The 26,939-nt window shown below is 37.1% G+C and overlaps 1 protein-coding gene across 20 annotated transcripts; it reads left to right on the top strand.

Moving 5' to 3' along the window:
* Window positions 1-1,267: 1,267 nt before the first annotated feature.
* LOC111075468 (sodium/hydrogen exchanger 3) lies at window positions 1,268-26,737 on the top strand. Of its 20 annotated transcripts, none has more exons than XM_022368765.2 (20): window positions 1,268-1,691; window positions 3,408-3,645; window positions 6,808-7,071; window positions 10,049-10,248; window positions 10,384-10,643; window positions 10,714-10,931; window positions 10,995-11,287; window positions 11,350-11,475; window positions 11,777-11,934; window positions 12,318-12,456; window positions 13,029-13,043; window positions 14,842-14,898; window positions 15,014-15,100; window positions 15,169-15,250; window positions 16,054-16,176; window positions 16,959-17,168; window positions 19,554-19,766; window positions 20,286-20,670; window positions 22,132-22,449; window positions 24,461-26,737. In XM_022368765.2, exons 1-20 carry the CDS (start codon window positions 1,284-1,286, stop codon window positions 24,945-24,947), a joined length of 4,281 nt encoding a protein of 1,426 aa, XP_022224457.2. In that variant the 5' UTR covers window positions 1,268-1,283; the 3' UTR covers window positions 24,948-26,737. The 20 variants fall into 20 exon arrangements, with proteins under 20 accessions (XP_022224457.2, XP_022224456.2, XP_022224458.2 ...); XM_022368764.2 differs by having other exon boundaries at window positions 11,777-11,964; window positions 16,084-16,176; XM_022368766.2 differs by having other exon boundaries at window positions 11,777-11,964; window positions 20,325-20,670.
* The last annotated feature ends 202 nt before the right edge of the window (window positions 26,738-26,939 follow it).

Genomic DNA, 26,939 nt, shown 5'->3' with positions numbered 1-26,939 from the left:
TCCGACACAGCGAAGCACAGAACCGGAGAGGGAACCGCACACTCTAAAGACCTCCGACAGCCAACAGAAGCTCTGGGCACCTGAATGTCGGGCTGTTTGGCTTTTGTTTGCTTCTGCTTCTGGTTTATAGCTGCTCATATTTACGCCCGTTATTAACTTATGTAGATACCAATTTCGCATGGCGCTAAGTGCACTGGATCTATCCAGTTCGAAAAACAAATATTGTCTACAGAGCAGAAGGTGGGGTACCACCGAAAGATACTTATCATCTGTATATCTTATCATCCAAATCCTTGCTAATTTTCTATGTGAATTATGTTAATCAAAAGGTCTAACAATAGTCACTGACTGCGTTTAAAATACATAAAACTGATTACAAATTAACATTGGAAATAAATAAGAGCTATTTATTGGTATGTAACTTTGATTGAATGATCACGAGTTTCAGCTAAACTTGTGATTTAAATCATTTACATTTAATTTTATTTAAATATGTTCAAGATAATTCTAAAGGCTAATGATGGTATTCCTTGTAGGGTCATAATTGAGTAGATTCTATGCTAGAATTCGAACTATTTCGAATGTTTCTCTGATAACTTTTATTATTTTTGCTTCAAAAAAACCCAAAAAATGTATTAGATTGATCTTTAAAGATTTCATTATTATCCAGTGTGAATGATTGATCTCCCACTATATATTATACAAGCTCGTATATGGTAGAATATGGCTGGCAGATCCACACCCATCCCCCCGGTTTGAAAATTGTGGAAAATCACGTGTCGCAGCAGCAACAGATGGGATTGGTATTTCACCTTTAGGTTTTAGCACATTTTTATTTGCACCTGCTGCTTCATAAAAAAAGAGCCGAAAAAAACACTTACAAAGAAAAGAAAGAGAGTTTTATTTAATGGGAATAAAAAGTCAAGCGATTAATGTGTGAATTATGGCATGGATTTTAAATGGAATGGGTAAATATCTGTGGAATCTATAGATGATATACTCGTATGTAGATGATGCATCAGTCTTCATGGTTAGTGAATTGTGTGGGCTTGAACCAGTTTCAATTGGTTATTGTGAAAGGTCGGTCGATTGTAAGGGAGTGATAACAAAAAAAAAGTAAGAAAAAAAAATACAAATTGAATCCAATATTTGTTCTCTTTCCTTGCAGCAACTGAAAGGAACAAGAAGGAGGCTATAAAGAACCAATGCCTATGGAGTAGTCCGAATCAACCGAAAAGCAACCCCCAAAATAACCCACAGGATATCCCTAAGGTGGCAACACAATGGCCAGCCTTACGGAACAGGACTATGACAGTGCCACACCGGCACTGCAACAGGAAATGAATCTGGCCAGACGCGCCTGCTGGAGCAGCAGGAAAACCAGCAAGGAATGTCCTTTGAATGGTGCTATAGAGATTAATGGAACCACAGCCAGGCACAGGCACAGGCACAGGATAGAGTTAGTTGAAACCAAAAATAATGAACAACCACCGATGAGAACAACCTGCTGCTGCACATCCAATCAGAGGAGCAGATGGATGCCACTTGGTGGCTTAAACCGAAGGATGCTTGTCCTTTGCGCCATCTTTTGTCTGCTGGCGGGCACCACTCTGGCACGCCCCAACACCAGGGCCAGTGTGGGCGCGGCCTCGACAGCGGATGGAGCGGAAGGAGCTGTCACCCAAGGAAATGTGAGTACAAAATGTCACACAGAAACTCCAAAACGAAATCAATGTTTGCGGCGGAGGGGAAACGTTTTTTTCGGTTTAAAAGCAAAACAATTGAAACCCTGTACCCTTTTAACGGAGTTTGGGGTATATTTTTCGGTTTTTAATCAACAGAAGAACGATCATCATACCACAATCATAACGATCTACCGGGGAGATTTACTTGTGCTTACATTATCATTTGAAGACTCTTGGACTTAAATTTGAACGTCAAATTTTTAAACACACTCTCAAAATTTGGAAATAGAACCTTTTAATAGTGTATGAAGAGACAAAGCAATAACTTAATGCGAAAACAAGGTATTCTTCTAGTCGTAACATTTGAAAATAGGGACTTAAAGCTGACAAAATCATAAATTAAACCCCTTAAAAACCGTAATTAGTGATATCCGAAAGAAAGATGCCGCAATGTGTTGATGATGGGAAACACTTTTGATGACAATTCGAACAGTTCTAAGCTGAGAAATTCCCCATTCAGAATGCAATTGCAATTGCAGTTCCTTCCTATTTGGTTATCATTGAAGTTCATTTGAGTCTACAGAAGACTCGAGTCGGACAAGTATTTACACAATACTCGATTCATTTCGTTCCGTCTGTTAAATTAGCTCATAAACATGTCAATGGGCAGTGGGGGAGAATTGTGCGATGTGTCTGTGTAAATACTTCAATACACAAATAGAAAAAAGATAATAATACGATTCATGGAAAATTTATTTTGATGAGTTTATAAGTTTTCCATCAATTTTGTTGAGTGATAAATCCCCTGAGTATTTCTATGAGGTGAATGACAGCTTGCAAGACTTCACATGACTTGGGAGATATCTTAGGAATACCTTATCACAATTCCCCCTCTGAAGGATTGACGTCACTTGCTAGACTTTGATTTACATCCATCTGTATTTCTGTCTAGCTCTATCCCAGTGAAACTTGACATATATATTTCCATCTGTCTGGTGGTTCTATCCCAGTGAGACTCGTGCTGATAAAAAAAATTCTTTTTTGCTCTTTTGGCTCTATTAATAGATATTGACAATGAAATTTGATTTGTTAAAATCCCACAAAACCACATTGTGTGAGAAGCCAACCATTAATTAGCAAAGCGTGTTGACTTCATCTACGCATTCAAGTTGAAGAGATACTCGCATACGCATGTATCTCTATGTGTACATACATACATATATCTAAAACAACTTTCATCTACAGGCAAAATGATTAACCTTAATTCTGTTTACACTCGTACCATATTCATTGAATCTGTGTGACATATGTATGTACATATACATATCTATAGATTCCATAGATGTCTAGCCTTCTTGTTTAAGAGTCACTCACTCACTGACCTAGATCAACATTTTCAGCGGACTATAATGCTATAATTTATGCATAGACATTTGGATTGGAAAGGTTTCGCTTCCATTCATTCACAAAAATTCGGAGACACCGTTTAAGCCATTAATGAAAATCATTGTAATTTTCCGTTGGCGTGCTACTAAACGTTGCCCCCAAAACCCACGGCTAAAGGGGAGGGCTATGCTCCCATGGTTAAGCCTCATTTGATTTATGTTTCTGTTTGTTCTGGACTTCATTTTCCTGACATTAAATGCCCTGTCCAATATTTGGCATTTGATTTTGTTGGCCAATTATAAACCCCCAAATAATTAAATCATTTTATACCCACAGCTGGCAGAGACAACAGCGGAAACAGCAGTGGGCCATGATGCGACAACGCCGCCTCTGAAAGTGCCACGAGTGGAATCCCTGGAAGAGATGACTGCCTTGGAGATGAAAGCAGATGCAGATGATGGTGGTGGCCATCAGGAGATAAAGCGGTATCCGCTCTCTCAGGTGGACTTTGGTCATGTCAAGACTCCGTTCATCATTGGAGTGTGGATACTGTCGGCTAGTATAGCCAAAATTGGTAAGTAATACAGGTTTATACAAAGAATTCTTAACGTACGAATACACGATTTGTAGAAGGGTTCACAGTACTATGTAGTATATACTAGTATATTCCTTACTTAAGTAGGGGCTTAAATGAGTTTTGTTTTTGGTGTTTACATAGATTCGTATTCAACATTTTTAAATAATATTTTTATTGAATTTTTTTAGTTGCAACAGTTCAACATTTTAATTACAGAAACTATTTAGAAAGTATCACTCGGATAAGGTTACCGTTGAAGGGGGGAGAGCACTGCTCTCTTAATGACTTAATTACTAAGTAAGTTTGTGAGAGAAAGAGAGAGAGAGGAGGAGTGGGGGTGACAGAGGAGTCAGTACAGGAAAAGGTTTTCTTGATTCTGACTTTAATAATGATACCATGGCAATCAGATTCTGTAATCAAATAGTTACGATAATTCTTTGTGGATATCGCAGATTGCGATTTATAATCTATTAAAAATTATAAATAAATAATACTTGACCATCCCAAGAGCAAGAAATGCAATGGATGAAAAATTGTGGCAACAGGACAATCCTCAAGAGTTCATATTAAGCTTACAGCTCTCTCTATCTCTCTCTCCACCATCATCTCTCCTAGTGCGAGTTTTAGTAGTAGAAATAATGACCATTACTTTGTAGAAGGTATGTATTTGATTCTCAAGATCACAAATGCAATCCAAGTTAAAAGTGTTGCGGCAATAAACAGTGAGCAAATTTACTCAGGGATCAGAACAATCTCAGTGCCAAGAGATCTCGAGAGATGGTCTTTAACTGCCGCAGACGCACTAGCTAATATTTGCTATTATTTATAATATTTGTATGAATTGCATGACGCACATGACGAAATCTTCAAGTGAAAATCAACTTTTGTTTAAATGGAAATACTTAAGACCCAACCGAAAAGACTAGAATACACACGTCTGTAAAAATAATTCAAAGTCAGTTCTGGTCTTGATCACCATTTGATGTTGCATGCCAATTAAGAGTAAAATCCCCCATTGGATTAGCAGACAATCAATTATTATGGAAAATGCAAAATGTTTTTCCTGCTTTCGTAAGCCTTTTTCCTGCTCAAGTGTGGGCGTGCTTTTCCTTTACTACTGCCGGTGTTGCTGCAGCTGCCAGGATAAAATCGATATGGTTTATGTAATTCCTACCCAGCAAAGCGATGCCTTCCTTCATGAAGATTTACATCATGTCGGGGCGCGCGTGTCTGTGTCCTGACTGAAGGACATTGCATAATCTGATGGCAACCAGCCATCATCACACGGCCGCCGCCCACACGTTTGTTGTGCCACAAGCGAGTCCCTGACCCTGGCCCTGCCTCCTAGAGCAACAACTTGCCCAGAGGTTGCATTAATCATTTAAATCATTCGGCCGGCAATCTCTTGAGACCTGCACACACATTTTTGGAGGCCTTTTTTCACCCAAAATGCATTCAATGTCAGGCTCTGGACATAAGCGCTTTTATCTCTGTCGGTGGTCCTGGCCATGGCCCTAAACCTTGTCGAAAGCCGAATGAGAAAATCCATTTCCGCTGTCAAGGACTTTTGGCCGTTTTGGGCGTGTTTCCATTTCAATTTATATTTTCAAGTGGGGAAATCGCTTCTGCTTGTGTAATTGAATAAGTGGCCAAGGACCCCCAGGGGACAAAAAATAGCTAGTAATACGGGGTATAACATATTTATAGGAAGAGCGGAAGCTCCAGGAGATAGATTTAATGGTCTAATAGCAGATGAACATCTGTGTTTACTTCCTGTTGATGGAAACAGAAAAGTTTCTATGCAGAAATCCAGCATAAACTAGATTTTTTTGAGGTATTTTAGAATCTCTCTAGCCTTGGCACCGGTGGTGTTCGATATTTACTAGTATGTAGGTATTCTCCTTAGCGGAATGACAGAGTAACAACAAAAATGAACGAATAGATAGAAGAACATTCAATAGAACAGACAGACATACAGAAAAACGGATACCCAAGCCATTTCCAGATCGATCCGCCTAGAAAGTCTGATTAGTTTTTATAAAAATAACATCTCCTAAATGTATCATGCGTCGTACTTCCGATTGTTCTATTTTTATAAAAATATCAGCTTATTTGTGTATTCAAATTTTGCATAAGAAGAAAGCATTTCCGGACTCATAGAATATTTACATACTTGATCAACATTAAGTGAATGATTTTGAATAGCTTCGGAACTATAAAAAGTTAAGTTTTTAAAGACTTTCCTTAGACTCCTCCACTTACTGCAGACAATGCAATATAATGTATAATTATTAAGGAACTACAGTGTGCATGTAAAAAACTCTATTTTATTTTCTAAAGAAATCCAAAAAAATTTAAAGATTTACATTTTTTACAAAAGTAAACAAACTTTGATCGAAATTTAATGTACAAATCTTCAAATCTTGTTAGCTGTTTTGTTTCTCAAGATAAGCGAACCCACAAATATTCTTAATTTAAATTCAAAATAATGCTTAATTTAAATCATTATATCATATAGTACATATATTGTTGCTGTAGGAACTACTTTCCACCACTTGCTCTCTTCCAGTGCGGCTTTTTATACTAAAAATATCACCACTAACGTTTCAATTGGTTTTCTTTTTTATTTAGTACGAGCATTTCAATTTTGGTTAAATATAAAAACTCTGATTAAATATCCCAACTTTGCCAAAGCTTAATTAAATCCTATAGATACATATTTAAATATCATTTCATGGGAACAATGTTGCGGATGGCTTCCTTTCTTGTTTGCCCTTGAAACCCAAAAGAACTTATAACAGAACTGCAAACAGCAATAAAGTATGCGCCTAGATATGTTAAAGGTTATTAGGCCACAGGCATGGGCATGCAAATTTGCCATCATTGAAATGAAAATGTTGTTTGGCTTTTATAGCCCCTGTGGCAGCGTACACCGAAAGCCCCATAGCAGATAGAAAACTTAAGCATTTCGTAATTAATGGAAATAGTTTTGTACACCCGACTGCCCCATGCCTCCAAATATATGTATATGTATATACACACATCTGTCTACAATATATAGAAAGTATATATATCTATCAATTGCGTTGTGTAACTGCCTGTTTATCTTTTGGTAATAATTTTCATATTTCCTTATATGTTGTTTCTTGTCACTTTCAGGTTTCCATATGACGCCCAAATTGCATCTAATATTTCCGGAATCATGTCTACTGATTGTTGTGGGCGTGGCCATCGGTGTAGTCCTATATTTCTGCACCGATGTGGCCGTCTCCCCACTGACCCCCAACACGTTCTTCTTCTATATGCTGCCACCGATTATCCTGGATGCGGGGTACTTTATGCCCAATCGATTGTTCTTTGACAACCTTGGAACCATCCTGCTGATGGCCGTTGTCGGAACCATCTTCAATATAGCCACAATCGGTGAGTGGGGTTGGGGTTCGGAACCTGGCACCTGGAACCTGATATCCAGACAGAGTTCGTTCTTTGTTCTTTAGTTGATGGCTTAATAAATAAAGGTGGAGGGTGGATGGATGGGTGGCTGTCTTCCCTGTCCTCTGTAATCCCATCCATCTATGTCCATCAACTAGTGACACTACTGGTCAATGGATGTATTTAATTTATGAGTTTCCTAACGTGTTTGTTTAAGTTATGAAAAGTGTTGTCATCGCGGGGGTTGGGTTCGTTAGTAAACTCCTACAAAATAATCAATAAATGGGATATTCAACTTAATCTTTTCCATGTAAAAGTGTACTCGAATTTCAAGCATTTCGTGCTAAATGACTGCACCATCATTAAGACGAAGCTTCTTGCTGCGTGAATCCTAGACAGAAACCCAAAACCAACCGAGGGGTGCTGCTGCATGACAGAGAACTAGCAGGAAAGGTCACCCCATTCCCCACCCCACTTTTAAGTAGACGAGACCCCTATGGTATTTGTAATAATGAAATGACCAATTTTTAAGCACACCTCAAATAACATTGTATAAATGTTTAAACAAAAAAACACCCCCTCAATTAGAAACACAAACTAGTGATCACTTTCTGTCAACAAGCTGGACAATTAGCCAAAAAAAAAGGTGACAAAAAAGGTGGCAGGTAACACCCAAGTCATAGACACAGCCACCAATTAGACCCCTGATACAGATGAGCAAAGTAAGTCATGAATCATGTGAATCATCTCCGTTTAAACAAAGCTGCGACGAGACAATGTATGAATGATTAGTTTCTCCGGCCTGTATAAATTGAGTGGCACGCGAACAGACATCGCCAGACAGATATATGACAGTCAGAGGAGAAGCGTGGCATTGGATATACTCGTAGCTTTTAACGAGAAGAGCGCTTAGATGTGATTTACCCAAAGTGTAACAAAACATGCGATTGATGTGGATAACAAACAATGTTTCAAGTGATACAAAGGAGGAGTGGACAGACGCCAGTTAGATGAATGACCGACACCGCCGGGGGATACACGCTTGAGTTGCCTCAAACAATACCATCCAACAACCCGATCCCCATACTCCATACACCAGATGGCAATTACTTATGTTTAGCAAATTGGATTACATACAAATGCGAGCGAGAACATCGCAGCTACTATATGCGAATGAGTACGAGTATCTATCGCACTTCATTTGGAAAATTCCCAATTTATTAGTCACTTATTTAGTTGGAACCTTAAGCTTTATTCTTGTGGTCAAACTATTTTATCGTATCTTGGAATAACCAGATTATTTTATGGCTTTTGTAGAGTGTTATGTTCTCTATGGAATAAAGCTTTTAATGCAGGATGTATTTAAGGGGATATAGCATTATTTTGTGTGGGATTTTTATGATAAATTAGGAAAACTTTCAGGTATTTGTTTAGTAAATGTTTTAAGTCCTAAATAAGTCCTTTCAACAATACTCGAACACTGGACATGTAGAATTATTTTAAAGTCGAACATAATCGTACAGTGTCATCGAAGACTTGGAGAATGATTTCATAAGGGATTTGAACAAAGAATTTAACTAAATAAAACTATATACATACATGCATATGTACCTAACAGTTCAATAGCTATTCAGAACAGAAAATATGAACAAAACGAGAAGGAACATGTGAGTCGCTTCTGTGGACGCGACTCTACTTTAATACCCGTACTCAGTCAGTACATAAATTTGTGAGCTTAGGATTTTTTAAATATTTTACATTTGAAATATTTTTGCTACATCTGTCATCTTCATCTACATCTAAAATATAGATTCTACATACACTATGTATATTCTACATGCACTATGTAGATTCTACATCTTCTCTATGAAAGGGCAGAGTGAAAAGAGCGAGCGAGAAAGAGAATAAGTAGCGTCAGCAGCGCCGGAGAGGTGGGGGAAGCAACTGAAAATTAATTTCTTTATTCTGGTTATAAAAATGATACAATCTGTACCAGATTCGGCAACCCGATAGATATGGCCATTCTCTAGGATACTACGTTTCTAGTTTTTTCGAATCTTTAAAATTGTGACTGCCACAGATTTTCGTCTTTTGTGGGATCAAAAAGGGGCGTGGCAATATTTTGAACCGGATTTAGTGATTTGGTTTCTCTAGCTCTTATAGTCTCTGACGGACGGACGGATAGACAGACGGACGGACGGACGGACAGACAGACAGACAGGCTCGGCTATTGATGCTGATCAAGAATATTTATACTTTAAGGGTCGGAAACGTTTCCTTCTCTGCGTTGCACACATGCACTTTTTCCACAAATACATACATACATACTCTTCGAGTACGGGTATAATTATGTGAAACTAACAGTGAAAAAGATCTTGCAGATCAGCAGCGCCTCTCGGTCGTTTTGGGCGGGAAATGCCTGGAATCACCACCCTAATAGGAGAAATTGAAGGAATCTAATTTAACCCATCGTATATATATTTCCAATATATAAATGCTTATTGGTGACCCCGAATGGATGTAGCTCATCTCTGTAGCACCCCATTCATCGAATTCTTAGATTATATCAACTAAACACCTTTGAAAGAGCTCAAATATACTAGTAGCTGCCATTGTTTATCATATACTTGTAGCTGCCATTGCTTATCACATTGTCGGGGTATCTGTCCACTTAAGAACCTTGAACAAATAGTCATGAAAAACAATAATTTTGCGTAGTTACAAATTCAATTACTGGCGGAAGAGCTTCGTCTATCAATTGACTTCGAGTATCTTCGAGATACTCGTTCGAGTAGATAGTTCCAATGTCAATGCCACACACAAACTGCAATCGATTGGCCCTGCACATAGTGGGGACAATCTCTAATTAAGTCCCGGGAATTGATTGGTTGGAAAAAAATAAATTACGTAGAGAATGCATCTAGCCTCAACCTCTCATCGCTTTCCTCTGATTTCTCTCTATCTGCAGGAGGTGCACTGTATGCCTGTGGATTGACGGGCATCTATGGGGAGACCGAGACGCCAGGACTGATGGATATCTTCCTGTTTACATCGCTGATATCCGCCGTGGATCCGGTGGCTGTGCTGGCCGTATTCGAGGAGATACACGTCAATGAGATCCTATATATTGTTGTCTTTGGCGAATCCCTGCTGAACGATGCCGTTACGGTAAGCCAAACAACGTTATTTATTGATGGATGGATGGTCCACGGATGTCGCAGCAATTAAGTCAACAGCCGCTTGACATGCTTAATGGATGCAAGAGCTTAACTTCTACCCCATTCTGCCCCTCTCCCCGCACAGGTTGTCATGTACCACATGATGGAGGGTTACACCACCATTGGATTGGACAATGTGATACCCCAGGATATATTTAGCGGTTGCGGTTCCTTCTTCATTGTGGCCCTGGGTGGCACAGCCATTGGCGTCATTTGGGGCTTCCTGACGGGTCTGGTGACACGTTTCACCGATCATGTGCGTGTAATTGAACCCATCTTTATCTTTGTGATGGCCTATCTGGCATATCTAAATGCGGAAATCTTTCACATGAGTGGTATATTGGCGTGAGTAGAGTAGAATATGGCCTGTAATGTGTATATGATATATCATTGAATATATATTTTATTTCCAAAGGATAACCTTCTGTGGTATTACAATGAAGAACTATGTAGAGTCGAATATATCCCAAAAGTCGCACACAACCGTGAAATATGCTTTAAAGATGTTATCCAGTTCGGCGGAAACGATTATATTTATGTTCCTAGGCGTGGCCACGGTCAACAATATGCATGTATGGAATACATGGTTTGTGATCCTAACCATTACATTTTGCTCTGTATTTCGGGTGTTAGGTGAGTGAAATATATCGTTAACTTATTTGTTTAGCAAACACTAGTAATTTCTCTCTTATTTAGGTGTTATCCTTTTGACGGCCATTGCCAATCGCTTCCGTCTCCATAAGCTGTCGGCTGTGGATCAGTTTGTGATGTCCTATGGCGGCCTTCGTGGCGCTGTGGCCTTTGCCCTCGTGCTGCTGGTCGATGAGAATGTGGTCAAGCAAAAGAATATGTTTGTGACCACCACCATAGCTGTGATCTACTTTACTGTCTTCCTGCAAGGCATCACCATCAAGCCGCTGGTCAGCATATTGAATGTGAAGCGTGCAAATAAGCGTAAACCCACCATGAATGAGCGTATACACGAGAGGGTAATGCTACCATATATCTATAATAGATCCTTTCTGACTTATGGTTCAATTTTTTGTTGCAGTTTATGGATCACTTGATGGCTGGCATTGAGGATATTGTGGGCAAGACGGGCAACTACAATGTGCGTGATAAATTCAAGCGTTTCGACAATCGCTTTATCCGCCCCCTGATTATAAGGGATCTGAAGGTGAGATTTGGTTGTTTACAGGAAGCTAAGGATAACACAAAAAACACATCCTAAAACCTGCCACACAGGAAGTGCATGAATTGCATCTATTGGATCACATTCCCATGCAAAACTATGAGAAACATTTGAATAGAAATAAGCCAAAGCCTACAGATCGAAGGACGACGACCACCATTTATCTCCGGCGCCTGTACGAAGGCGATGCAGAGGCTTAGTGTTGAGCAAATTGATTTCTTAACCCCTTTTGAGGTCTTAAAATACTCAAGTACATCCATCCTTTCCCACGTGTACCCCCGTTTAGGGCGCCGAACCGAAGATCATTGAGACGTACTCGAAGCTAACGATGCGCGATGCCATGGAGGTGATGCGAAGGAATCCCTCGACAATTGGGCAAATGACTGGCACCGAATCGATGAGCGCTCTGTTTAGGAATTATACCAATAACTATATTGGTGTCAGGTGGGCACCGCCAACCATATATACCACATGGTAAACGAATTTTGGATTGAATATGGCTCGCTAAACCGATGCTCTCAATAATATGATATGCCTGTACTCACTCACAATCGATCGATCGATCGATTGATTGATCTGCATGCAGTACGATCAGAAACACTCCAATCTGTCTGTTGTAGAAGAAGCATGAAACTCTGCACAAAACTTTTAGTTAAATTTAATCCGGCCACTAACCAGTACACGACTATATAGATCTATTGATCTGAAATTCGTTTAACCACTTGTATGATTTACTATTCTATTCTACTATTATTAGAATTGATCTATAGCTTGTGTCTAGTTTTATTTGTAATATATAATAATGATATTATGATGTGACTTTGCAGTCCCAGTCTGACAAATCTAGACAATACATGTTCGCGAAATCTGGACATGGCTGAGCTGGACTACAATCCATCCAAGAAGGATCTGACTGATGCCAAGATCCATCATATGTTGGCCGAAGAGCTGAAGCCTTATAGAAGGGTATGTATCATTCGAGCAGGGAAGAATTCTATTCCGATATCCATCGTTTCTGTTTCGTTTCGCAATTTGCAGTCACTTTTCTTTTGGTTGGATTTTCTATATAGCGTAAAAAGTTTAGCACACCACCAGCCCAAAGAGTTTTTGACTACTATATCTGTCAATCTATCTGGCACAACTTCTTTGCTCTCTCTTTCTCTCTGTCTATCTGTATATCTGCTTAGTTATTCACTAAAGAATCTCCATCCATGCCAAGAGTTCTACTGTAACTTCTTCACCTTTGGCTTTTCCTTTTCTTTGTACTTTGGGCATTTAGTTTTTGAGACACTCCTACGCTTTCTAGCTCTATATAGCCTCAATCCGCCAACTATATATATACTATATATTATATACATCTATAGATATATTTGTGATTAATCGTTTATTTAATTTCTCTCCCGTTGTTTCGATACTCAACATCAACTTCTCGACAACGTGTTGCAAAATAAATCAAAAAATCCGCTTTCGTGTGCCTAAAAAACCCCCAAAAAAATAATCAAAACTTTCGATAAACTATCGATATATTATCGATACAGGCCTCAATACAAATGGTACGAATAAATTGGTTAATTGGTTTTAGTTCTATTTAATTTGATCTGTTTCTTGATTGATTTTTGATATAAACTTCGTTTCGGATTAACTATGAAACTCAAAACTTTATTAAATGTTACACGTTCCTTCTGTGCTGTGTGTGTGTGTGTGTCTCTGTACTCTTTGACTGCAACCAAAACAAAAACTTTAATCTCGTAATCTACTATTCTAAATGTTCTCTAATTGGTGTTCTCTAATACGATCTTATACTATTAATCTTTTATTAACGAAAGGAATGCTAAAATCCGCTTATTAATATGCATTTCCTTGAAAGAAAATAAGATTTTGAATAGGAATATCTGTAGACAAGGGAATAAAAGTGCCATATAGTATAGCAACGTTGGGCACGTCCTTTCGCCCAATTGCGCCCATTACTCCCGACGCCAGCCAGATGAGACAAGAGAAAAAAGCAAAAAACAATGCACAAGAATCAAAAAAAAAAAAATACTGTTATCGAAGTTCGCTCCCAAGAATTCAAGAACAACATACATGTCGTGTGCATGTTCAAACGGTGTGTCTTAATGGTTTAAGACTTTTTGAAAATTCAAAATATTCCCAGAAGATTATACTTTAAGATACCAAACTATTTTACTTAAGATTGCTAGTTCCCAATCCTTAAAATATTCTAATTTTGAATGATCTACACTCATGCCTTACATAGAATATAAGAATAGAAGCTTTAGGAAAAATGAGACCCACCCAACTGCTTAAGTTCATTAAAAACATAACATAAAGGGATCTTCTACAAAATCCTAATGGGCGGCAAAAAAATCAATATTTTCAATAATAATAATACATAAAATACTTTGCAAAATTAGTATACAAAACACAATCTTCCTAATTCTCCAAGTATTTACTAAAGGAACTCCACAATGCTTAGGGTTCCGAAAAGTTAAACCCATTTCGATAAGTGAACAGTCATTCGAAAGTAACTCCCAAAAGTCGGGAAGAAATCTAAACTGATTAGTAATCATATTTCCAAAAATGTAGAAAAGAATAACAGATCACACAAGCAATTCTTTTAAATAAAGTATTTAATTAATATCTCATAATAAAAGAACTTGCAAATATATAATGTAAATGTTTCGTATCGTAAAAGTTAATGTTGACACTTACAAAAAATACTTGAACACAAATTTCCTTAAGTAATTCAACTTTCTTTTAGAATTTCAAACTTATATCTTAGTTTATTTTTTACCATACCATACCTTCTTTCTTATGCTTAACTCCATTCCTTTGCTTCATTTTGTATGTATATTCCCTCTTAAAATCTCCTTTGAGCACTTTATTTTGTTATATTTGCATTGAATTCTTTTAACCCTCTCTTCCAACCAATACTACATATATGTACATATATGTAAACACCAACAAATGTACCTGTTGTCTGTCTAATAATTGTTGTGCTCTCAAATACTTATTAGTACTTACAATATATGTATATCATAGAAAAGCTAGACTTCGGTCAACCGAAGAGTCCTAAAAAAAGTTGGCCCTACTGGGCCCGAGCACTTTATCTATATTAATCTTTACTCATAAGCTGTACAAATGTTATGGAAAGTCGTTTTACACTTGCTCCGTTAATGTTCCTGCTAGTTGTCCAGACAAATTAATCGTAATTTACATATAATTATATATCTATACTATAGTATATAATTGTTCTTAATTGCAACTCAAAAACTTTCTTTAATTACATCACTTCTGTGCCTGGCATTTTTATGATTTTGAAACCTAATTTGCATTCCATCAATGTTCTTACAGCACCGTCGTCTTAGTTATAGCCGACACGCAGTAGATGACAGAGATTTATCCACCCAGGTGAGTCGGTTGTCTCGTCCGCAATAAAGCAATCAAAACACACACAAAACATATTGCATCTCCAATATCTGAAGGACTCAAACGGATAACTCATGGGAATCCCTCTCATTTTTAGGTCAATTACAAAATGCAAATGAATTTCCGAAGGATGTTCAATGATCGCAAACATCACAAGCGCAGCAAACGTGGAGCTAGCAATAAGGTTAGTAAATGCCTATAACTTATATATTCTATAACCCATATTAATTCTTATTCTTTGGCACAACACAGGAACCCAAGGAGAATGTCAAACAGAATCATGTCTCGTTCCATGATTTCCAACAGAACGGCACCACCAAGCAGCTCGCCAATGGTACGAATTCGAGTTCAAACCATTCACGAAAAAAATCTTACAGAAAAAGACATTCTCACAATTCACTTAACAAATACCGTAGATTAGAAATAGGTAAATGAAACGCTATCAAATCAGCAAACAAACAAATTCTAATTAAATTGGAACAGATTTTTCTGTTCCCAGATTAAAAGTTTTTCGTAGAAAACAAAATCCCTCAAAATGTAACTTTATCTCCTTTAGTTTTACACAGCCTTGAATACTGAAAATATTTGTAGATAATAAAATAATAATCAAGCGCTGTCTATATCTAGAAACTCATATTCCTTCATTTGTACTTAAACACCCTGCTAAAAACGATCCATACATTTTTTTGTAAATTAAACATATGCATGTGAAAGGGAGGGTTTCTAAGGTTTAAATCAGCAATGAGCATTCCCTTGCTCTCAATTGAAGTAGATTGATACCCAAAGCATTCCCGTGAAATATTAAAATCAAAAAGAAAAAACCTTTTAAACTCGCAAAAACCCATACCCATACCTACACCATTTTCATTTGATGTGACATATTATAAATGATTTTCAACAAAAATTGGCGACTAATTGATTTTCCTATACAAAAATATTCTCTTTCTTCCCCGCATTGCTTTTCCCACCTTTACAAAATGATGCCGCATTACACGAAATCCCACACACACAATTGGCCGAATAAAAACCACAAAACATATAACTAAAACTGCATAAACATACTCCAAACGAAACTCCACTGCCTCCTGCCTGTGCCCTCATTCATTTTATTTAATCCGAATTTAAACCATTCAAAAGACTATATTAACAATGTGCTTAATGAAACAGCCGAGGAAGGCCAACAGAATCCGAACGAGATTAATGTTGTTGGCCCCAGCGACGATTGGGATGACGGCCTGACCTTCACAGCTAAATCATCACGTAAGTAATCTTTAACTATCTATATATACGATCGTATATATATATATCCATATTTGTTTATTTTTGTTACTAATTTTTTGAGTTGAGAGGCTCTGTCCCACATAGCCTCTGTCTCTATATCGACACTGTTTCGACACCACCTTTTCTCCTTACTCTGAACCAACGTTGTTTTTTCTATCAGCAGTCATGGCGATATCTGATATTTACCACATCCTTGTTCGAACCTGTGTTTTTTTGTTTTGTTCACACAAAAATGCCATCATTTTAAATAATCTTTTATTTTCTGTTATGAAAAAAATGAAAGAAATCTTCAAAAGGTTTTTAAACAGTTTTTGCACATAAACGATACTACGATAAAAACACACCTATCCAATCGAATAGTCTGACTAAAGTAGCAAAAGGTTTACGTAGGTAAATATACTATATGATTGATTGATTGATTGATTGATTGATTGATTAAACCATTAATTTCAACCGCAGATTATTGCAATTTGTTTCGTTTCCCCTTTGGAGAAAGTTCTGCTAGCCCTTTTGATGATTTCATTTTCGTTTTCTTTTGTATATGTTTCATATGTTTTTATCCTCCTACAGTTTTAAATGAGAAACACCTAATGAAAGCTATAACAACGAACTTTCTTTATATATTTTTTCTTGTTTTATGCCTTCCCAAATTATTTCGAAAACACACAAACATGTTGCAAAAATCGGTGGCTGGGCGAATCAAAAAAATATTAAAACAAAAAACATATCAAAATGAAAATTGATACGATACACACGATTAGCTGACTCGGATCGCGCAAATAACAATTCTCTGATAGCCCACATACAAAACCTGCCTGGTTTTGATGCCTCTAAGGCACGAATCGTCGTACAGCATTATGCCCCGATGGCCGATGATCCCGACTCCGAGTTAGACTCGCCGGATCCAGTTGGACCCACAGCGGCTGAATTGATATTGCCCTGGCGACGGGACCGTTCATACCAGAGCATTGGTAAAAGATTATCATCCAGATTCAGATTCAGAAGCAGTTTATCATCAACTCATACCGAAACACGAAGCAAACAGAATATACATTGAATGCTATATAGAAAAGCATAAGTCATGCACTTATCTCGCTCTTCAAACATGCTTAGATACATAGCTATACATTACATACATTAGAGCTATCTTTGTAAATAATTCATAGATCAGTAATAAAAGGATGTAAGGGAAGATCAATGGAAGATCCTGTTCAATCTACATTTTCATTCCAATATTTAGAATACTAGAAAAGAATTAATTTGTAGGAAATGTAGTCGAAACCTTTTTTGGATGCCAAATCCAAAGGAATAAAAGATATTTCCCTTCCTATTGAACAAGATTTGGGGCTTTGATCGTTTTCAAGGATATCTCCTATAATTCCTTCTTAAAATAAATTATAACACCTACCTACCTGATATAAAATATCAATAATTCCCTTATAGATCTGAAACTGTACCAGAACGGATACGTCTTTCTATTCGAATATTCTTCATAATAAAGAACCTAACTTTTCCACTTTTTCCGAAATAAAATTTCCGAATTCCCCTAACAGATTTGATATATCAAAAGCATAGCTACCATTTACCATAAATCTACCATTAATAAACCCACCAAATTCATCCGTACATTACCAATATTTGTTGACCTTGAACTCATAATTTTTATAATACTCGAATAATGCCAGCCAAACTTTATACCATGCTCGTTTATAGAGTGCCCTAAGCTTGGTACCGGCGTTTTTAGCATCTGTACAATATATCGTATTTTGTGCTCAGCACTTTGCGCGATTTGATAACTATTTTTGGTTGAGTTTGACGATTTATATTTAGTGTCTAATCTGTATTATTTTCGTTAAACTTAAGTACATTCTAATCCTTTGTTTTGATATCGAAAATTGTAACCCATGTTAAGTGTTACTTAGATGTAGCCCAGAAACCCCATCTCAAAATAGCTGTCATTATACCATTGTGTTTCGTAACGTAAAAGTTTAAAATTGCTTGTAGACGCAATTGCCATTGATTGAAAGTCGATTGATTGATTGGAAGTAGAATCTAGACCACGAATGAAAATGAAAGTTGCCTTTTGCCAAAAGCCCAAATTTCTTGCATTTTAACTCCATAATCTTATCAAAAATAAAAAAAAATAAATATAAAAAAAATATATAAAAAAAAATATTAAAAAAAAAACAAAACAAACAAAACTGAAAAAAAGAAACATCAAAGCAAAGCATGGCATTTTTGTGCATGACAAAATTTCTTGCTTAATTTTATTTATCTATTACTTTTATAATTTTTATTTCAGTTTTACTTAAACAAGGAGTTAGGGATAGGGATGTTTGCTGTAGATTTTTAAAGGATACTATTTTGGGGGTAAAGTTTACAGGTTCTTATGTAATTATATTATAGTTTAAGTAGTTGGTCTCTAGCTTGGAGTTTGGTTTTGAGATAGTGTAGGGGAATCCCTACTAGGGATCCTAATGTGCTTTGTTGTATTTATTGTTAGTGTAGAGATTGGGTCCTAAATTATTTCTTTTTGCTATACGAGTGAAATATATGGAGCATAGATTAAATTTATATGTATTAAATATTTTTTAAATAAAATCCAATCACAATCATAAAGCATCTAAAGTTCGCAATCCAGGTGTTCAAAGAGCGACATATGCGTTTCCAGTTGATTTGTTCATTCTGGCTATAATAATGATCCTATCTTCAAAGTTTTGGATGCCACATAATTTTTCAATTTGAGAAGTCGAATGTGCAAAATCACTTGTTTTAGTTTGAGATTATAGGACTTTAGTACACAAAATCCGAATGATAAAGCTCTTGTATTCGCTGAGAACTAGGCATTCAACAAGATAGACATATAGATGGCTATAACGACATGTGTATAGCATGTTGATTGGGATCAAGTTATCGAGATTTAAAGTATCGAAATAAAGCAATTCATTCAATGATTAGACATATGAAGACATATGATCAGACATAGTGTTGTTTACTATTGAAGATTCTTCCTTCGTTTTTAGTGGTCATTTCGAAATTCTGTTTTAGGGAATTCTTATATTTTTATTCGATATGTCATTATTATTTACTTCTTGTACCTAAGTTGAGCGCACTTTGTTTGTCTTTTAAACCCAATTGACTCGTGTTCCTCCCTCCATCAACTGCGCTTTTGTTTCGATGCCATTGAACAATAAATCCACCGTGCGAATTGGCCCCAAAAAAAAGAACGGACAATCGAAATGTGATCGATGCAGTGTATAAACTGTATGCTGCATGCCCGAGCAAAGCCTCCCAATATATCTAATCGACTCTGAAACTTATTTTCATTTTTCACCGCCTTTTCATTTGTGATCTAGTTGCCGAAAATCCCATACCCGAGGAGGATCGGAATTTGTCCCGCGAATCGGATGGAGAACGACGTGTGGCCACTCCCACGGCCACCGAGTCGCAGTTGCCGTGGAAGCGCGGCGGGGAGGAGTGCACGGATGCAGTGCAGCAGAACGAGTTTCCTGCCTGGGCCTCAAACAAGGAGTACTTGGCCTACAATTCCCCAAGCGCAACATTCCTAGGTAATGTATATTAGTAATAGATCTCCTGGAATCTCTTAGACGGGGGAAAACACACACAAAAATCTGAAAACCAAAGTACAAACGGTTATTGAGGGGTTCTCCTTCTTATGTCCTCATTTGATTTGATTGTAAATTGGCATTTACAGTGGGGGCTGCTAGTCCTCGAAACAGATCTGTATATATCGATCCTATCTATCAGTATGTGTGTATATATATGGTTTACTTGTTTCCTTTAAAAGCACCATCAAAATCTCAACTGAAAATCGGAAAGAAAATCATTTACACCACCCTAGTTTTTGTGTGTTTAATGTATTCGTTGATTTTTCTTGTGATTTTTCCTTAACTTTGTTTTTTTCTTTCTCTCTTTTTCCCGCATTGTTTTCCTTCGGTAACTGTTGCCCCACTTCCACGCTCCACACCACAAAAAACCACCATCACCTGCCACCACACCCTGTAAAAACTCGTTGTAAAACTGATCCAAAAACCGATCCAAAACTGATCCGAAACCCAACAACAAAGGTGGTATAAACAAGCCTAAACAGCCCAAGTCCGTCATAGGTCTCTTCCGGCGTGAGAGTAGCAGTTCGAAGGGCGGCAGCATTGGCATCGGCAGCACCGGTGCTGTGGACGCCTCTGCCAGCGGTGATCCCATGGTTGTGCCTTCTTCTGCTATGATTCTGGGCCCCCCAGGTGCGGCCCTGAGCACAGCCCCCTCCACGTCCATGCACAATCCGCGCCTGGACAAGCGCTCCCAATCGATATCATCGGGTTCGCTGGGTGGCGGCGGCAGCGGTGGCGTCGTCCCCCACCATCAACTGGGTCCGGATGGACACTCCGGCCCGTTTCCAGTCACCGCCAGCCATCGGCGGAATGTGCGACGCGGCTCCATGCTGGAGCTAAGCGGGTAAGTTCCACTCTAATTTTTGGCCAGACACCAAATATACACGAATATGTCTGTGTTGTTCCATTGATTTTGTGTAGATATGTAGATGCATACATATGTATATCTCATCAAATGTTTCGTAATGTACTATATCATGGCTGGTATCGTTTGAAATGGGTCCTATGAGAGTTTTAATTGCAAACCAAAAAGAAAGCCCTTTGATTGATTTATTTAAGACCCATTTCAATACGATTTTGCTTTACTTTGGCGCTTGTATATTTCTTTAAGCTTATTAATATTATTTCTTTACTAATAACTAAATACCAATTGATTTTTGTTTCAATTTGTTCATCAATACGTAGCTATGCTTCAATTAGATCAGTGTAGATTTCTTATTAAAAAAACGTTATTTTAATTAAATAAAAACATCAAATGACTGAGGTAAACAATTTTTTTCGCGTCTTTAAACATGCAGAGCATAAAATTTATTGTATTTTGAGCATGCAATAGCATCAATGCAATTTATTTTTTTATTTAATGCTGCAATTTTTACATTTTCTTTTTTAATGGTTTTACTAATTCTGGTTAATATTCCTCTTCACGAATAAACCAACCCGGAAAATGGGATATTTTTTTCGCTTTTTCAGCACTAAAACTTGTTAAAAAATACTAAAAACTAATTTTTCAGCTTCTTCCAGCGTTGTTAATTTTCTAATTTTTTTTCTGCGAAATTTCCTCTGTATTAGTTAAATCCAATACCAAATTAAAAAGCCAAAATGGTCCCAGAAAACATTTTACTTATACTTTCCTACGATTGAACTATATTTTATTCGTTGACAGAAAAGAATTCAATAACCTTTGCAAAAGTTAGCTCTAAATTTTTAATTATTTGTACTTTTTTATAAGTTTGAAATAAAATAAAAAAATTTTAAGGTATGTTTTACATTCAGGAAAATTTTTAGTTTCTATTACACAAAATCCCTTGCGACCTTTCCCATATATGCACTTATTGGTTTTATCTTTTAAAAGAAAATCTGCAACTTCCCAGATAAATAAAGTTGTCAGCAGCAATTCAGTTGATTTTTATTGATTATTAAATTAAAAAATCGATCGAAATTGTATATTTTTGTGTCAACTAAATTGTTGAGCAATCAATAGAATTGGAAGAATTGGAAAAAGCTTTTTGATAAATTGTCATCGTTGCATATTATTTGTTTAATATCCAGATCAGATTCCCAAAATTAATGCTAATTATTTGGTGTTCCATACATAAGTATTTCCACTGCCATTGTATTTTGTTGCACCCTGTTTTCCCGGCGAAGGCAGTTGTTGAAAATTTCAAATTAAATTTGCTTATAAAATATTCCAAAAATATATTTCGCACTCACCAACAACAACCAAAAACAACCTCTTGTATGCGTGTGCGTGTGTTTTTGTGTAACTGTGTCCTGTGTCTATCTATCGTTGATGATTATTTTACAGACTTCTTGTAACTGGACGCAGACCCAGTAGAATTTTGCATATTAGTCCGGGAGCCGCTACTTTGCTAGAAACAGCCAAGATCACAGCAACTCCTTCTCCTCCACCTCCTTGTACTTCTTCACGACCTTCTACTTCAACAACAACTACAATAACAACAGTTCCAACAACACCAACATCAACAACAACAATAACTACATCCACAACCAAGAACAAGAACAACACCTTCAACAATCCAACAGAAAGCACAACTGGGAGCGCCTCAAGCTCCACGCCCACCTCCACCACATCGGAGAGTAGCGCCACATACTACTATCCCAAGTAATGAGAAATCGAATGATAATAGTAATGATATCAAAATGTCTAAAGCGCAACCCAAACCGGCCATTAATCGAATTTCCAGTCTCTGTGAACCATAGGAGACCAGAGTCTAACTATCGCATATACTAGCATATACTACTCTCTATATATATACTAACAAACCAAACACTATCTTTATATACTGTATATAAAGCCCACAGATCACAGATCAGTGCATATCATTGTAGAGTAACAGTCAGTTATCCCTTCTAAACGTAGGTTGAACTTTGACAGCAATCTTTCTCTCATCTCAAATATGTAGTCCCAAATGGAATTGGTTAACTCGTATATAATCGATTCTGTGTGGGTCATTCCCTTTGCAATTGGCAGAAGCTTCATTCACAGCACCTCACACACACACACCTCCGATGGCCGATCTAAGCTGGTCCCTCTCCCCACTGTATATAGTATTTCTTCTGTATATATTGGATGTTGTTTCAATTGGGTGGATCCGATTTTGGCATCCATACACTTTCTGCATTCGAAAAAGATTATGCTGGTCTGCTGAGGTAGTCAAAATTTCTTGTTTAATTTTAGTTAATTGTCGTTTGGGCACAACTTTTTTTGTATTTCTAATTTTCATTTGCACCCTTTCTCTCTGTATGTGTTATTTGTTTCTGTATTGGAATCTAATATGTGTATAACAGTTTTTGTATATATTTTATAACAACTTGTGTCTCCGTACTCCGTACCACATTCCCGTCCAGCTTTCCACTTAATCCTTGCCTTAATCCCACCCCCAAAAAAAAACCTAACCTCAACTAAATGCAATGCAATTTCTTAACCATTAACGAATAAAAATACACTGAAGAAAATGACATCAACTAAATGTTTACACGATGTATGCTGTGCTGTGTTTCTTTGTTTTGTGATGATTCCCAACCAAAAAACAAAAAAAGAAATTATCAATTATTTTAATTGATTAAATACGAAGTAACTAAACTATTGTCAAAATATAAGAAATAATTGAACGCCAATGCATTGGTAAACGATTTTATGAAAAATTATTATTTTTAGCGCCGTCTCAATTGAGTCCGAATAGCCCAAAACCGAAACCGAGCACAGAGCTAGAGGTAGAGCCAGAGCCAGAGCCAAAGCACTTTTCCTTAGCTAAATCATACACTAAATCCACACAAATACTGTACTATAGCATACACACCCATGCACACAGACACCAGACTGTTATACTGTCGAGCACCTGTGATAACTTCCATAGAAAAAATTTTGAAAAAAAAACCTAAAAAAAAGTGTATCTGTGTATGGGCCTTAATCACACGAATTATGTGTAAGTATTAGACAACAACTTCTAATCATTCTACTTAAAGTAGAGGGTAACACCCACTAACTCCCAGAATAACGTAACATACAATAAAACCACTAATAAAACACACAAACTCTAACACACTGTGCTAATCCATAAACCCAAAATCAAACGCCAAACAGACTGGTTCTCCTCTCATGATGTACATAAATCTTTTAAGGAATTGTATTGTATTTTTGATAGAATTTAGTCAAGTGTAAAATGTAGAATATTCCTATCGTAACTGTTATACTGTGCCTTAAACTTTGTCGTCTTCCTTCAGTGCTTACTCTTGTACCCGATCTTCCATTTTCTGATCCATTTTAATTTGCTTTTTGTAGTGCTCAAAATAAATATATGTATTTATTGAACTACATACTTTTTATAATTCCGTGCTTTTAAATTTAGTCTTAAGTTATCTTGTTTTATAAGAAGTTATTAAAAACCCTACTCGTACTTTAATTAGACTTAGCCTCATCCCTAACATTTACTAAACCAAGCCCAACAAACCTGAAACCCCCAAATCAATTCATTAGCCAAAATTGATCACAACTTTGACATTAACTTTCTACGCCTTCTCTTCACATCATCCACCACCCATCGACCGTCACCAACTCCAACACCAACCAAACAACCAACAAAAAAACCGCACACATAACACTACCACAACAGTGACACAATACCCGAGGAATCAACGTACCAACACGGACACTCCAAGTCCCTCTGCGAGCCGGCGGACACCGACGACTGGGAGGGTGCTCCTCTGACCGCCGCCAGCGGAGCCAACAGTGAGCGTCTTATGCAGAGTGGTCGGGAGCCCCTTCTGCCGCGTCTTGGGGCCACGCCTCGAGCCCAGATCCGACGTATGAACGCGGGAGCGGTTGGCGGCTCGGCGGTGGGCGTACCTGGCAGAAAAAATCAGGTGACCACGGCATTGCTGGACTACGAGGACACCGACACGGACTCCGATGAGGAGGAGGAGGATGACGATGAGGACGAGGATTTTGATTTGTATGACGACGAGAATATTGTGGTCACCACCTTTACGACGCCCGCCACACGAATAGGATCGAGTCCAGGTTCCACTTCATCGCCCACCACCACGACGACGACGACGAGCATTCGCCTGACACGGAACAACGACGAAAGCATCATTTGAGTGCCAAGTACCGAGGGCGATGTGGAGGAGAAAACACGTTGTCCGAGTCGTACCCGTTCGAGGAGTGTGTTCCAGTACGAGATGTTCTACTAGGGGTCTGCAATTTGCAATCTACGATACGATGACGATGGGATATACATTTATATGGATTAGTTTTAAGCATAAAGTTGACAAAAGTTGCAAAATAGTTTCTCCGAAAACGGTTTAAAACAAAAAGCTTTATAATTATTAACAACAAATCAGACACAAAATTAGATAAAAATACAAAAAAGAAAATTAATGAAATTGGAATGTATATAGAACGAAATTTGAGCCACAAATTGATTTATTCTTGTTCCTCGTTTAAGTCGCTTCTTAAGCTTTTCATTCTTCATAGATCCCCGACGGAGGGACACTTCCAGTTTTTGTTTAGGGTTTAGTCGCGGAAAATTGTTATAATTATTGTACCGTGAACATGCACAGTACATAAACAGTATAGAACCGATATTTATATATACTTTAGTGATTACAGCTGATGTGTTCCAAATAGCAAGCAAGCATATTAATTGTGTAATAATTAAACAAAGCGTAGCCAAAGTTCATTGTGTAAGCCTATGAGAATCGTTGATTTCGTTGTGTTTTAGTTTAGCGAAAATGTACCACTTACTAAAAATATGTAAGCTCAGATTCAGATACAGATCCGTACTTAAGCGTGCACTTAGTTCGATATGAAAATAGTAAATCGCCGAGTTTAGTTCAATTTTAGCCTTAGTTCTATGTGTAACACCTTATTTCTGTATAGCCGCAGAGTCAATACTAAGAATTATCGATGGGATGTAACTAAAAATTAAAATTAAAAATGGGAATAAAAGTTTAGTGCATTTTTAACTTCTTTTCGTTTCGGATAGTGGCAGATCTGTTGGCCCAAAACTATAAAATATAAATACATATACACAAAAATCGAGTAAATGGCAAGAGTTATGTAATTTATAAATTATTTTTGTAAACATTTACGAACGATAATGATAAAGATAACTAATAAAAATGTTTAGGGAGTGCGAAAGAGTTTTGTGAACGATTTTTAAGAGTGTGGACACTGAGTGTATGACTATGATTGGGGCATGTGAAAGTGAAAGATTAAAATGCTCAAATCAAAGCAAAGTAATTACTAAGAAATACATAGTTGAATATCCAATATGCTGAGGTATTTAGATTTAAATAATGCAGTAGAATAATTCTGCATAGAGCACCAGAGCAGAACAGAAAAGATCAGAAAGAGCCAACTAGAAACAAACATACGAGTAGTAGCCAGTATCCAGGATGGGGAACGAAACCTACCTACCAACAAATATTTTCGTGTGTGTATACATCTCGGGTGTACGTATGAAGAGGAACCTACCTACTAATATAAAATACTATACATACATATATATTTTGTAATTAATGTGCAACGCGCCCTGTACCAAACTACGAGTATAATTTAATTTTCTGCCTACAATATAAGTAGTTGGTATTATGATTTATCCAAGAAATTGCCTTCTGAATGTGCACGCTAGACCAGATTGAGAGAGATCTGCTTAAGTTCCAACTTCTGTCTACTGCATAGATATTGTAATATTCGTTTTTATGTGCATTTTGATTTCGATCTGAAAGACAATAAACAGCTATATGGAGGAACCCACTCGTCTCCTGGAAATTGTCATTTCAATAAATCTGAAAAGGAAAAATTAAAAAAAAAAAAAAACAAAACAAAAACCAAATCAGAGCTGTGTTACATTATGACCAGGTTTTCTATATAAACTTGACTTGTTCACAATCTGCTCGTCAAAACAAAAGTTAATTATTTGCGGATTGTGTCATTAAGGATTTATATAAAACACGCTGGCCCGTAAATAAATTACTTACTTGCTTGAGAGCATACATAGGAATCATTTGAATAAATTGACAAAAACCAAAAAAAAAAAAACGTTTGCAATTTTCATACTGTATGACTTAAGTTGTGCATATTTCAAA

The sequence above is a fragment of the Drosophila obscura genome, unplaced genomic scaffold (genome assembly GCF_018151105.1).
Source record: "Drosophila obscura isolate BZ-5 IFL unplaced genomic scaffold, ASM1815110v1 contig_14, whole genome shotgun sequence".
Classification (NCBI taxonomy): domain Eukaryota; kingdom Metazoa; phylum Arthropoda; class Insecta; order Diptera; family Drosophilidae; genus Drosophila; species Drosophila obscura.
The sequence above is the reverse complement of the archived record's forward strand: the minus strand, read 5'-3'. Positions and strand labels throughout refer to the sequence as shown.